This window comes from Molothrus aeneus, chromosome 18 (assembly GCF_037042795.1).
Source record: "Molothrus aeneus isolate 106 chromosome 18, BPBGC_Maene_1.0, whole genome shotgun sequence".
NCBI classification, from domain to species: Eukaryota; Metazoa; Chordata; class Aves; order Passeriformes; family Icteridae; genus Molothrus; species Molothrus aeneus.
In genome coordinates, this window is record NC_089663.1 from 2,818,979 (window position 1) to 2,834,399 (window position 15,421).

At 38.7% G+C, this 15,421-nt stretch overlaps 1 protein-coding gene across 1 annotated transcript in view; it reads right to left on the reverse strand.

The window, feature by feature from the left end:
- SPECC1L (sperm antigen with calponin homology and coiled-coil domains 1 like) overlaps positions 1-15,421 on the reverse strand; it is a 66,005-nt gene that overhangs the window by 18,989 nt on the left and 31,595 nt on the right. The window contains exons 8-13 of the mRNA XM_066561946.1: positions 14,377-14,543; positions 12,669-12,760; positions 7,388-7,478; positions 4,911-4,994; positions 3,587-3,743; positions 87-189 (exon numbers count right to left, since the gene is read on the reverse strand). Of these exons, the coding sequence (XP_066418043.1) occupies positions 87-189; positions 3,587-3,743; positions 4,911-4,994; positions 7,388-7,478; positions 12,669-12,760; positions 14,377-14,543 (694 nt within the window). The remainder of the gene's footprint in view (positions 1-86; positions 190-3,586; positions 3,744-4,910; positions 4,995-7,387; positions 7,479-12,668; positions 12,761-14,376; positions 14,544-15,421) is intronic.

Here is a 15,421-nt window from a genome sequence, read left to right on the forward strand (position 1 = left end):
ATGCAGTCAGGTGTGGAGCAGCCTGCTCTGTGCCAGGGGCAGGCTCCAGTGCCTGGCAGGCCCTGCACACTCAGCTCTGCAGGTACCTGGTAGCCCTCTGTTTTCTTCTGGCACCACTTCAGCAGGGCGTTCCTCTTGGAGCCTCCATATTCTCTTGCCAGGGCAGACAAGGGATCCTTCCTCTCTTCCCTAGGAACAAGGCCAGAAGAGCTTGTAACACAACAGAAATAAGTATTTATAAAGGCTTAAATAGAAGGACAAATTCTTGGCACACTGGAAGAAGCAGGATACAGCACTTATGACTGAAAAACAGAACACACAGGAATACCTGCAAAAGACTTTTGAGTTAGTTTGGAGTAATTCTTTCATTAGCAAATCATCCTTCTTTTTCCTTTAGCTTTTTTTCCTAGATCTTTCTACCTCAATGATATTTCTTTCTAAGAGTTTGAAAAATTAAACTTACAACACATTAAGTTGCAGCCTGAACCATTAAGCTAACTCAAGTGACTTTATTTCTTATTTAGAAAGAATATAAACTGATGCTATCTCTTTTGCATCTCATGGCTGATTACAAATGTCACCTTGAACCAACAAGTTTGCATTTGAGCAGCACGGTGTTATTAACAGAACACTTGCCTGAGACCTGGAGTTCTCAAAAAAGAAGGGGGAGATCTATGTAGGCTGATCTGCCATTTGATGTATTAGCACAATAAAAGCAGTCAATTAATTTCAATTCCAGTTTGTCAAGCTATCTTAAGTAATTTTTTCCTTAAGAAAAGATTGGGGGAGAAAAGAACAACCTAACTAAGTTGGCCATTTTTTTCATGAGCCTTACATTACAAGCATCTCTTTACCAGGATTCAGAAAAGAATTCTTAGATGAAAAAAAAATATATTATAAAGGTTAATACTTCTTTAGTGGCCTGGTTACATGACTCAGTATTTCTACAGATATTATAATGAACAGTCTTTGACAAAAAGAGCAAGTACAACACCATTATGGATATTAGTTACCACACAGGAAGTGTGACAGCAATTGTTCTTGTTTTAATAGTCTCCATTTGGAAAATTAAAATAAGATAGCTATCAGTGAACTGCAAAGACTTCCCCATCTGCCATTTTTAAGGAGTTCTATCAGATGTAAGCAAAGTTTTCACAAAATTCACAGAAAATTATAGCCTAAGCTACTCTTTCTGAATATTTCCCAAAAGACATAGGGATTTGTATACATTCACTCTCAAATCTTCAACTCTTTGTTCTTTACAGCCTATTTGGTGACTGGAAAGAGGGGTGGAATGTGGAAGTAAATCAGTGCATCAGTGGATTCTCTGCTGCAGATTTCAGGTAGCAACTCTCCAGCTCCTGCTAAGGGAAAGAAAGCATCCATGGAATGTGAATATCTTCCTGTGTGCCTGCTAGAAACAGAACACCAGAGACTGTTCCATGCAGCAGCATCTCTTGGTCAATGCACAAAACAGAACACGGCCCAACAGACAAGGAAATGTTTCAAGGCACTAATCTCAAGTACATGTAGTGCAGTTTTCTTGGCCAGTCTTCACTGACATATGGATGGGCAGGATCTCCGAGTTACTTAGAGATTACTTAGAGATAACAGCTGAAATATCCATGAAAATTTATGCCCAGCAGGACAGTAAACACAAAAGAGTAACTGCTATCTTCGATGCTGAGCCTTCAAACCTAACTGCTCATCTTGATTTAACACAACAAGGAAGTCAATAATTGGGCATTTAAAATATGAAATAAATTATCTGAATAGGTCACTGTATCTAAACTTCATAGGCACCACACAGCCAGAATGATGCTTCAAGAAATTCTGTACTTCAGTTCTTAAATCAGAACAAATATCAACAACTTACACAGGTGATTTTCTCCTTTGGTGATTGAAACAAGTAACAATGGGATTGCATATTCAATTTATAATGAGGGTTATGCAACACTTTGAGACTGAAGAACAGAGATCTGGGGCAACAATAGAACTCAAATAAAAATATCCCTCTCTCTTTATGCTAAACATGCTGTTTAGCCATGAGGGAGCTGCACAGCCTGTTCTCAAATTCCAGCAAGAGCACATGGTTTATATCAGGTTCTCACAGTTATGAAAACACTGCCGAAGAAAATAAATTAGCATTAAGTTGTATGGAGACAATGAGAAATGGTTTGACACACAAATCTCACATGTTCACATATTAGGTCAACTGCATTCCAAATCAAAGAACCAATGAAGTTTCACCTAGAACAGGGAACTGCAAGTATTTGCTCTAATAAACTACACCAATACCTGTTTATCTTCCAACAACTTCCAGAAAAAGGTAGGGGAAAACAGAGAAATCTGCTCATTTAAGAAACTAGAGTGTCTCCAAAGGCCACACTCATCACCACACACCCACTGCTCAGAGTCCATTTAGTCTTTTGTAGCACTGAACACTGCAGGCAATGGCTGGGAGCAAAGTAATGATTTCATAATTACAACTGTGCAGTTCCACCCTGGAATGCCACACTGGTTGCTCCAGTCTGCAGGCTGACACCAACACAACTCAATGTTACTGGTTCAAAGTTCTTACACAGGTGTTTAAAACTTATTTCTGGAGGTACTCAGTTTAAATTTAGGTGCTAACATACACATTAATTGCTGGTAGTAAAGTATCCACAATTAAGCTCAGTTTAATTTCTGCACAATAAAAGGAGGGTGGCACTGAGGCCTGTCTCAGCTGATTTCACAAAATCACTTTCAAAAGCACCCACAGCTGTGAATACCTTAGAATTTAATATATCTGGCAAGTGTCTCTGAACATTAGGAGTTTAATACTTAAACTCTGCTGTACAAAAGCTTTGTCAGGAAGCTCTGTGAGAAATGGTCTTGCCAGAGTTATTTAACCTTTGTCTGCAAATTTCCCAATCTATGAAGCAGGGCTGAGGACATACTTCACTTGGATAACGTGAGGATTAAATACTTTGAAGTCCTCTGACTGATAACACACCAGAGAGGAAAAGTTTTAAATTTACCACAGACTTATCTTTTGTCTTACTAATCAAAGGAGCTTGTCTGGCCATTTGTTGCTCAGACTTGCACTATGACTCCATCTGTGGGACCAAAAAACCCAGGTCCATTCACTCATGGTTATTAAAAAGACCTGTCAGTGTCTGGGATTAAGATCTGGGCATGCTGCTTTTTGTCTTCAACTGGGATTACAGAAGTTAAGGTTTATCATGGTCTCCCTGGGTCCAAGCCAGTCTGCATGATCTGCTCCATGTGCTGCAAGCTCCCTTCCTGAATTTGGCTTTGTGGTATTTGGAACTGCTATTATTATTTAGTGACATGACTTAGCTTGCTTTTCTAGTAGAGTATAAAGTCTGCTATTAACTCATAAGCTTTAAAAAGCTTAACTTTTAGTCTAACTTTTAAAACAAATACTGAGATGTAGAAAAACCTTTCTGAAGCTCCTACAGATTACTGAAGATCATTATTGTGTGGGGTCTGCAGGCTCAGCACCAATATTATATACTAGAGGTATGCAGGCAGACAGCTGTGGAATTAACCCCAATAAAGGGGTTAATTAAATAATTACCTTATTCTGCTTCTGGTTGTAGGGGTGACCGATGCTGTAGGAGAAGATGAGAGGGACAGCTGTGGGGAGGTGGTGCCCATTGCCATGAGAGATGCTGGGGATGCTCCATCAGGTGCACTGATGTCCCTCTTGATTTCCTCACTGCTTCTTCGAGACACTGAGGGGGAATTGCCCAGGCATTTATCATTTGCAAACATAAAAACTTTCCAACTTGCTCTCAGACAAGCATTAGTGCAGAAACCAAGCATAGAAACCAGTATCTAATAGCAGGTGTCAATATTCTTCTTGATGCTTTCCACTTTGGAAATATGAAGGATTTAGACTGCACTAGAAACATTTATGATCAAGCCTGTATTTTGAAGCAAAGGAAGTTTGATGGATGTATCTTAATGGAATATGACTACTCCCATTTGAAGGATTTAATGAATGAGAAGGAATTTTTAGATCAAAACATTTATTTTCCTCTAGTCCATATAATTACACTGTGAAGCTTCAAGTAGTTAAGGAAAAAGAAAACCAAATCAGTTTAGAGATGACAGCTGTTTTATTTCCATTTCATTTTAATGAAGAATTGGCATGTATGTGATGCTCTGGACATTAATTAAATATCATCAACAAGAATATCAAATGTTGACCTGAGATCAGTCAACCACATTCCACAGAGCTTGCTTCATTTTATCAAAGGAAATAGTTTTTGTTTCAAATGAAAGCACAAGCATTGTACTCTCTAAAACCAAATTTGGAATTGTTACATGTTCTCTACATGGAAGAGTTTCCAGTTAAAAGTATGAGGTTTGTCTTTATACTTAAATAATCACCATTGTTCATGTTCGTGCAAATCAAAGATACAACTCTCTACATAAACCAGGAACTTATTTTCTAATGACCTGGGGGCAAGTACATTCATTAATTTATAAATACCAGACACAAGAAGTTTGGGTTCTTCTACAAACAAAAACTACCTAAAACTTGTAAGCATTTACTCAAATTAAAAAAAAATATTGATCTAAAATCAATTCTGCCTAGATTATACAAAGCATCATTTTCACAGTATTACACTATTTGTGCTATAATTAATAAAGATTTGGTTTTAGAAGCCCCTGCTGATACTGAGACATCAGTATATACTGCTTGATAGTAAACTAACACTCTGCATAAATTTGTATTTAGCAAGTCTGGCTTTTTTAAAATCAAAGTTACCATCAAATGTCCAGCAGTACTGAAGAATATTTGTGGGTTATGCCAGTCACAAAGCAGACCTGTAAGTACATGACTGAAATGAGAGTTCCCCATTTTCCTGATCACCTAAAAGCTGTGGTGTTACCTGAAATGGATTTGGCACTCTCCATGGCAGGGACCCTGGGCAGAGATGCCGGCCGGCTGGTGGAGGATGTTCTGAGCAAATGCTCTGCACAGAGAGAAAGGAAAGGGAGGGAGTCATCCTTACTACAGGTCCCAAATGTATCATTCAGGTCTGAGGCACCAGTATTGCCCACCAGTGCCCAAGTTTGGCTGTTTTAGGGAGGGCAGGTGACTCTATCTGGGAGATAGAAGAGCCCTAAAATTGCCCATTGCCAGTGAAGTGCACCAGGAATGCACCATGAGCACCTGAATCCTTCTGCCCAAAGCAAAAAGGAGGATGTTCTCAGCAAATGGTGGAGGATGTTCTCAGCAAATGCTCTGCACAAAGAGAGAGGAGGGAATCATCCTTACTACAGGTCCCAAATGTAACATTCAGTTCTGAGGCACCAGTATGCCCACCAGGGCCCGAGTTTGGCTGTTTTAGGGAGGGCAGGTGATTCTATCTGGGAGATAGAAGAGCCCTAAAATTGCTCGTTGCCAGGGAAGTGCACCAGGAATGCACCATGAGCACCTGAATCCTTCTGCCCAAAGCAAAAAGGAGGATGTTCTCAGCAAATGGTGGAGGATGCTCTCAGCAAATGCTCTGCACAAAGAGAAAGGAGGGAATCATCCTTACTACAGGTCCCAAATGTAACATTCAGGTCTGAGGCACCAGTATTGCCCACCAGGGCCCGAGTTTGGCTGTTTTAGGGAGGACAGGTGACTCTATCTGGGAGATAGAAAAGCCCTAAAATTGCCCATTGCCAATGAGCCCCTGAATCCTTTTGCCCTAAAGCCTCTTGCTAATCCACTTGCCCCGGTCATAAAAAAATCCTTACAGCAAAAGGCTGAGAAAGGAACCCCCATTCAGCACATGGCCAAAAATATTCAATATGTCCTTCATAATGCTCAGTGGTAAAGCAGATTGCTTTATCCCTCAGGTGATTTATTTTTTCCTCCTCTCTGGTTTGTTGGATTGACATTTTTGGGCTTTGGGTTTTTTTTTTTTTCATTTTATTATTAAATAAAACTACACATTTTTCCTTTCCTCCTCCATGTAGTAGGGTCTAAAAGGTGCCTTTACATATTGCATTGCAAGATCAGTTCTGCCTAACACCAATGAGTAAAAAAAAAACTACAATAAAATTCTACAACAAAATTAGTTTTCTATAGCAACAAATCAAAGTTATTTCCTATTATGAAATATTCCTTCAAGTAAAAGCTGCAAATACATACTCCTACATAGAAACACTTAAATGACAGTAATTTGAATATAAAACCTCATGGAAATAAGAATTAAGAAAAGTGAAACCCCATTTATTAATTGAAAATGTGACTTTGCTGGAGAGATACATTAAAAATATATCTGTATGGCTGCAAACAAGAATTCTGTCTGGCACCCTCACTCTTGGAACACAGTCCTGCTCCTGCATTCACTGATATGAAAAAAACCACAAAAGCCATGTAAAACATACCATTCATTTTGTGTTTAAGCTTATGTCTAACCCTTATGTCTTACCCTGAACTCTGTAACAATTAAAGAATCCTGTATTATCTTCTTGGAAAGGCATTTCAATATTCCTAAAAATATCAAAGTTTCTAAAATTAAAACTGCAGCTGCATTGTACAAATAGCCTCAATATGGATTCAACAAAAGCAAGAAGGAAATCTGGCACATACAGACTATTATGAAGTGCTACAGAAAAAAAACAAAAAACCCCAACCCTTTAGAAAACATCAGACCTCAGAAATACCAAATTGAGAGGAAATATTCAGCCTGGAGTCATATGGGGATTATCTTGAGAAACATCTACACACAAAAAGCCCCTAAAGCAGGCATAAATCAGAGAACTACACCCAACACATGATAGCCATTCATTCTCACAGGAAGAGCACATTGTGAACAGTGTTTTGAGAGACAAAACAAAGTTCACAGAACAGGGGAATATTGGGAAATAGATAAATCAACACTCAATTCCATTCAATTTTTCATCTGGCTGCTGAAGGTTCAATACTTAATTAGTTTATTTTATTATTCACATGCAATACAATGCCAACCATCATCTCTGTTGCATTTTGGGGGTTTAAAAACCTGTAACCCCAGAGGCTGGGTTTTTTAATATCTGAGACACCTGCAAGATATGTCCCTGAAATTATCTTATCTTGATTTTACAAGTGATCTTAGTTTATGCAGACACTAAAACTTGCCAGAATAGTACCAAGTTATCAGCATGCAATTGTGGTTCTGTTGGAAATTCAAAAAAGCATCTTTGTTACACCACCATATGTGATGAAATACAAGAAGAAAGAACTTAAACATGAGATAGTCTATGAATCTACTAAGATACTTAGATAATAAAAAGTATGTAACATGATAATGCCTTGGATACTAAATAATTTTTTTAAAAAACTATCAATAGCAATGCTAAACCCAAAGTTTAAATTAACTTGGATCAGTACCTTGAACAGGAATTTCTGCATAGCTTGGTCTTTTGTCTGTCAGAGTAGCAAGGGGTTTGGAAGCTGAGATTGGCCCACTTATGGAATGCCTCTGAAATGGAAAAATACTTCTGTCAGACGGTAAAAAAAAAACAAATATGGAATTGCAGAATTAGCTTTAGAAATTCAGATATGACATTATTACTAATTTTATAGAACTACAACAATAAAGGAACCTTTGAAATTTTTTCCTTCTTTACTATAAAAACCTTTTGCCAATCTGACTATGCCTTGATCCTGCAACATTCACTTCTTTAAGCTGAGTCCTGTTCCTCAGACCAATGTTAAAAATTATGGCTGTGAATGGTCTTGCAGTTTCTATATTAATTCTCACCTTCATTTCTATTTTGTTTGAACAAACCTGTTCTGGTTAAACTTGATGTGTTTATTTAAACCCACAGAACCCCCTATACAAAGCCAAGGTTTTAGTGCATGATCTGTGTTATTAACATAAGCCTTCACAGCTTTGTGCCTCTTCCTGGAAATCTGGGAGAATGGTGCAATGGGTACAGTGACCCAAAGCACTCTTTGATAAGAAAAACACCACTGAAAAAATGGGGTTTATTCAGAATGTCAAGAGCTTTTGTTCCCACATATTTAACTGAGATGCTCAGGGAACAAATGGAGAGACACATTTTATTATTTGTCGAAGATGTAATAATACATAAAATTTTTTTTTTGCCTTCTCAAGTCACTTCAATTTTTGTTCTCCTCTAAAGAGCTATGAATTGAGCATTTAGTTTTCAAGTTTTATATAAATATTTGGCAATATATGGCTTTTAGCAAGCACAAGATCACAGCTGTGTTCAGACTTGTACACACAATTCAGTAAGCACTGAAAAGGACTAAAATAAGCATTTTAGTCTCACACAGTGAATTGTACAAAGCAATAATTACCCTCAGAGTTACTGAAACAGATTTAGTTGCTGAAGACTCATGGAGGATCGCCCACAATTATTTCAAATTAATCATTTCAAAGAGCCTATTGCAAATTACAGTTCATTCTTTATTCATCCTGTCCTTTCTATTAGATTCCAATATTTAATCATAATCAGTCCACTAATGTGTTTATCCTGAAAACTCTTCCAGGTCTCCATCTGGCCCAAGGGTAAATGAGTCTTATCTTCATAAAATAATAAAGGTCAGATGTTTCTCACACCAAATTATCTAGGCAAGACAGTCAAATGCAGAACTGTGATTAAAATGAGTATATACTTCACAGCACCCCATAGCACAGGCAGGATTACAGGGCTACTTATTCATCACTTAGGGTCAAACTGGAGCTATGCTTTTGTGCCAGAAACCAAATGGAAAGAACAACTGCCAAAGTACAGCATGAAGAATTTCATCACTTCATACACCCAATGTCCTGCACACACACACAAAGATTATATCTTTAAATGTGCAGGTGAAAGTGACTGTGAGCCATGCACAGAAACGCCCACAACAGCTTCCCCTAAGAGCTGCCATTTCATACTTACACCACCTACTTAAAAAAACCCCAAGCATTTCCTAACTAAAGGATATGAACTGTACCAAAGTGAGCCATTTCAATGCATCTCCCCACCCCAGGAAACAGCTAAAATATGAGGCTAAAATAAAAATACTTAATTTTGGTTAGCTTTGGGACTGGCACTACAGAGCTTCAGCCAAGAAACAGGGGTATGTACAGAGCTGGATAAACATATGCATTTATCCCTTAAAACCAAATCTCCTTTATGGAAATTGTCAGAAAGTGCCTGTATCACTCAGCTGACTACTTGCTGTATATTGCTCTTGTCTCTTTGCAATAAAACAAACTGGTTGTCTCTGTTCCTGTTGGCACTGCAGACAGGGCTCCCTTGCACTGTTTAGTTCCTAATTCCAAATCTCACAGCTACCAGCAGTAACACAGGGACTGATGCACTGCAAACCAGAGGAACATGGACCAACTGATGTTTATCTATTTTCACCTGCCTTCATCCATGTAGCAGTGCACAGGTGTCTGGGAGATGCTTTAAATTTCAAACAGAACTATGGCAGGATGAACTAATCACTTCAACTCCAAATATTTGGCTTCTGACTCGTCCTCCTTGTGTCTGTTGTCAGCTATGGAAGGAAACATGACCATCACCAGTATCCAGGGACCTCTTCCTGATCACTTTGCACTTCATGCCAGTGCACCTGCACGTGGCAATTGCAGAACAAACAGTTCTTCACATATTGACCAGTTAAGATATAGGAAGGCTTTGACATTAAATTGCTTGGACCCTGGAAGTTCACATGCTCAAATCAAAACAGGGCATTCAATGGTAAGCTGTAAATCTGAAACCATGTTTGTAACAGGACATTCAACCTGTAAATCTGAAACCATGTTTGTAACAGGACATTCAGTGGTAACCTGTAAATCTGAAATCGTGTTTGTAACAGGACATTCAATAGTAACCTGTAAATCTGAAATCATGTTTGTAACAGGACATTCAATGGTAACCTGTAAATCTGAAACCATGTTTGTACCAGGACATTCAGTGGTAACCTGTAAATCTGAAACCATGTTTGTAACAGGACATTCAGTGGTAAGCTGTAAATCTGAAACCATGTGTGTTTCAGGACATTCAGTGGTAACTTGTAAATCTGAAATCATGTTTGTAACAGGACATTCAGTGGTAGCCTGTAAATCTGAAACCATGTTTGTACCAGGACATTCAATGGTAACCTGTAAATCTGAAATCATGTTTGTAACAGGACATTCAACCTGTAAATCTGAAACCATGTTTGTAACAGGACATTCAATGGTAACCTGTAAATCTGAAATCATGTTTGTACCAGGACATTCAACCTGTAAATCTGAAACCATGTTTGTAACAGGACATTCAGTGGTAACCTGTAAATCTGAAACCACATCTGCTTCAGAGAGTCCTCCAGCTACAAAACAGAAAATGGAAGTACCCAGGGAAAGCAGCAGATATGCTCCACTGTCCTTATGTTCCTCCCTAGGCATGTGCTTTGGTCACTCCCAGTGGCATACCAGACCAGCTAAGCTTTGGGTAACCCAGCAGGGCTACAGTTTTCACATTCTGAAGAGCATTCTCTTCATACCTCTCTTCCTAAATTGCTTTGCAGTGCTGTTAAGAGCCATAGTAAAACACATCTATGCTCCACTGCAGGCTTGGACTTGAAGCCAGAAAGGGTTTTGTTTGTTTGTTTTGAGTTTCAAAATATATTCAAGAATCTATCTCATTACACATACACACAGCTGTAAAGAAAAACAAACCAAGCAAACAAAAACTCTTCAAGACTGAGGAAATTCATTTCACAGTCCAAAGACAAAGCACATGGTTGATTCATCTGTACTTGGACAATGTTTTTTGCAACCAATCCATTTTGTGGAAGTATCAACACTGTGCCAGTTTCTCAGTAGGTGCCCATGTAAATATTTCCCCTGTGACAGCATTTAAGAGGAACAGAAATTAATGATAATAAACACTGCAACAGAGATAACACAGCCATACAGAGATCCACCTTTCCTCAAAGACCTTAAACCATAGATGACTTCTATAATGTGGGAGCCAATAGGTCAGCTCACATAGTGATTACTTATTAAAATCTTGCTTTTCAATTGTAAGAGAGAACAAACAAAAAATGTTAAAAAAAATTACATAGAATGCAACAGTAGAAAATGAGGCAGCAATATGAAAATAAAGAAAACTCAACCCCTTCTCTCTTGAGCAGAAAATATTCACATAACTGAGGTCATGAAACCCAATTGCCTTCTGGATAATTACAAGCACTTTGAAGAAAACCACCTATCTTCAGAAAGACAATAGAAGCTGTTTTTATTTACACACCCCTCCCTTTGTTTTTCAGGCAATGTTTCCCACTAATGAGTATCCAGCTGTTAATGACTTGGGTCTATACCAGAAGTTGAATTCAAAATTCAAGTAATTCTGGCAGATCAAGAACATCAAACAAGAGCTGTAAACCTGAGCAGCTTTGCAGTATTCTAAGAGATTACTTTGGTTCATGGTTAATTTACAGATAAATAAAGTGAGATAAGCCTTAGGCTTCACCAAGAAGTCTTCTGTCTGCCAAAGGTCTGGTTCAGCCCTTTGGAACAGGAGATTAAGTTTGCCTCCTCCTCCAAGAGTGCAGAAATAAACAGAAATATAAAGCCAGATCAATAGGAACAAAGCATCTGTCAGCAAACTCGTCACATTTAACTAATTTAGAGAACTGCTGTCAAGAGTGACTGAACCACAAGAAGAAGCAGAAGCTCTCCCAAGAAACCCTTTAATTCTTTCTCTTTGCTTTAAGGCTATCTATTTGTTTCATGAAATTCACTCTTAAATGAATAAAGGCTGCACTAGTCTGAGAACAGGAGAACAGTCAGTCTGTTTCAGGTATTGTTCCTTGAGGACTAAAAGCTAATATGGCTGCAGAGTCCTCAGTTCAGGCAGAGAGAATGTATTACCAAATCATTACACTGACCTACAGTGAAAATCTAGTTTGGAACTTTGGGATAGCAATATCTTGAAGGCAACAGGAGAATTATGGATATTAAAGGAGTAAAACAACATACATTCTTTGACTTTTCTTTATTAATCTGGTCCCACCTGCTTGGTCCTTAAACTTGCTGGCTTCTGCCAAAATCTCACTTCACAGCAAGTGAGATAATAAAGCCAGCAAAGATCTACAAAGCTGAACATCAGAGTCCTGACAATGCCATCTCAGTGCACCCAGGCTGCTGCTGCAGCAGCTGAGCCAAAGCACAAAGCTTCAGAGGGGACAGCACAAAACACACAGCACCATCACCCACTGGCCAAACTCTGCCAGTGCAAAATGAACAAAGAGCAGAAATCTGCAATTATTTCAATCCTGCACTGAAAGATGAATTTACACTGATCACTGCTGATAGTCCTTAGCCCACTGCCAAAGGGGATTACTGCTGTTTCCCTGCCAGGCACAGGACTAAGAACTGACAAACTGAACTCTAAAACTAAGGAATGCAAATAAAGTCTTCCTCTCACGCTTTTTAACAGCACAGGAATAGCAATGGTTGCAAGTATTTAACAAGAACTTCCAAGTTTCCAACGTGGTTCTCAGTGAAACACTTGTTAGACTGAACAGTTTAGTAATTACTTACTTAAGGCAACATTTTATCATTATTTCCCCAGCAAGTCAGCCAATATTTGTATGTCACCACCTGTAGTTTCACACAATCTTCTTCACAGAGAAGGATTAAGTGCAGTCATAAAACACCCACCTGCATAGGGGATACAGCAGCAGCTGGGGGAGTTTTCATGGGGCTTGGGCTCAGGGGAGTGCGAGGAATTGTGGCAGCAGCAGGGCTTGGAACTAGGAGGAATATGGAAAGGAAGCCATGGTGAGCATGACACTGTTCTGCAGTGCAACAGGAGACTGCTAAAGCCAACCCTCACCTTGTACTTTACATTACCAGTTTTACCAGATCACACTCTCAGAATTTCAATTAGCAATTGACTGAAAAGTCATTTGAAAGTATGCCTACACATTTACTCCCCTGCAATTACCTTCATTTGCTGTCTTTCTATCATCCATGGTAAAAGCCTGAGCTGGCTGGGGGTGGACAAGGCTAAGGTGCAGGATACTATTACCTTGGCAGATGTAAATCATGGCATCACTAGCTCTCTGATCTTCAGACAATTAAAGAGATAGCAGCAGGCTCCTGGCTCTGCTGGTAATACAAGAAAGATCAACTATATCACCTGCTTCTCTTTTCTAGCTTCTAATCAAAGTCCACCACCACTAGATTATTATATACCTTAAATTTTGGGATTAAACAAGTAACATTTTTAGAAATGTATGAAAACAGAAAAATTCTAAATTGGTGAATCAGTGATCTGATGATTAAACAACATGATGATGATTAAACAACATGATTAGACATGAATGCTGAGGTAGAAGGCAGATATTAGCTTGAAATAAAAGATTCCAAAGAAGGGAGAGAGGTTTTATCATTTAACTAAACTAACTCTGGCAAGAAAGCACCTTCCTCCAGTAACACACAAAAAACACCTTCTAAACTAACACTAGAAAAGTATAAACCTGTAAATACCTGTGAAGAAAACAAGCAAGCATGGAAATAGAAGCATTTACAGAATGATTCAATAACAGAGATGGCTCTGTATCTGAAACCTCCTGGTTCTAAGCAGTGGAAAGCAGCTTTGCTGTGTACTGGACTGGCTCTGCTACCTTAGTCTGCTTCACACCAAGCCTTCATACATTAAACTTAGGGTGACTTTGTTGGACACAAAAGTCAAAACTCAAGGACCTGGCAAGGGAAATACTTTAATTCACACAAGGTTTCACATGCAGCTAAAGGTGAAACCCAAGGGTTTCTCATTTCAGAATAATTACTTGGACTCCTTATTCTGGTGATCTATGGAGAAGAGCACCACTTCTTCCCACAAATAGAGTAATAGTAAAGTCCATTGTCTCAAGAGTGAGACTCCTTTCATTTTAGAAAATATCTCCTATATCTTTCAATAGGTGATACTGGCTGGATCTTACTTTTATCTGTCATCAGAGCTCTGAGTATAAGATATAAGTTATTAAAAGAAATAAACTCAGCTCTAGCTATTACATGGCTTTTAAAATGCTTAATTTGGAACATTAAGTTCACATTTTAATAATCAGGCTGAAATCAGCTGTGCTCCCAGCTATAATTATGTGTGTCATATGTGTTTATGTATTTCTAATATACAGGAGCACTGAATCAAAGCATCCAGCATATGAGTCACTGGCAATGCGACAGCAAAGAGAGAAATAAAGACAAGACAAAAAAGGATGCTTGCATGAAGTGCAGTGAACAATCTGTGCTGCAATCCAGTCTGGGTCGGTTTGTTTCAGCCAGGACAGGATAAAGCAGATTTCCTGTGAGCCATCAGAGGAGCACAGGCAGAGGGCAGCCTGGGGCAGCTGCTGGGACCCACCTTGGGAGGAGGCACTGTCGAAGGACTTGATGAGCGTTTTCACAGTGGGGGTCGGCTCCGAGGAGGTGGAGGATCGGCGGCTCAGGCCCATGCCTTGTCTCAGAGCTGCCAAATCTCTCTCCACTGCATTCATGTAATTGTACACTCGACCACGTTCTTCTTCCTGCCTGAAGTCAATGTGCTGCTCGTTTAGGGTATTTAAAAAACATTTTAACGTGCAAAGGCTTAAAAAAAAATCAGCACAAATTGAAGCTGAATTAAAATCTATGGTCCAAATAGGTCATTACATGAACCTAGTTTTCTTTCCACTGTAATTCAGAAATAGGTTATCAACCCAAATTTTCACTGTAATTTCTTACTATTTGTCAGCAGCAGAGCTCAGCATCAGGTAAAAAAAGTCTATCAAATCAATATTTCATGTAAGGCTTAATTCCTACTCCTACTCACACACACAGATGGAAAAAATTGAGACTTAAGGATTTCATCATTCCACATGAAAATAATCATCTCAGAGGGGAGAATTTTTTTCCACTTGAATAAATGGAAAACAATTTAATACTAAGGAGGTAAGAATATGTTTCTGGTACACATCTTTAGGCAGCATTAGCTTTTCCCCAAGTTTCACAGCCTGTGAAAGGATCTCCTATCCTACTAGATGCTGGGCTAAATGTAATGTAAATCTCACCAAATTTCCATCCATGCAGAAAACAATTGTTTTATATATACACATCACAAGCATCATTACTGTAAGCTATATACAGATCTGACCCCTAGAGACAATGTAGTCAGGATTCAAATGGTGCTGTCCAAGATGTTCCTATTTGAGGAGTTTATTACTTCTGAAAGACATATAACTCAGCTTCTAAATATCTGGAGCACTTAATTCAAGCCACAACACATCACAATTGGGATTATTTTTGTTTTTATACAGAAAGCACTTCTAATTATCAGTGGAAAGAAAACAGTATAAGTAACATGCAGAACTAGATGAAGGTTTCTTCTCAGGTAAAAACCCAGCTGTGTTTTTAACCACACCAAAAGCCTT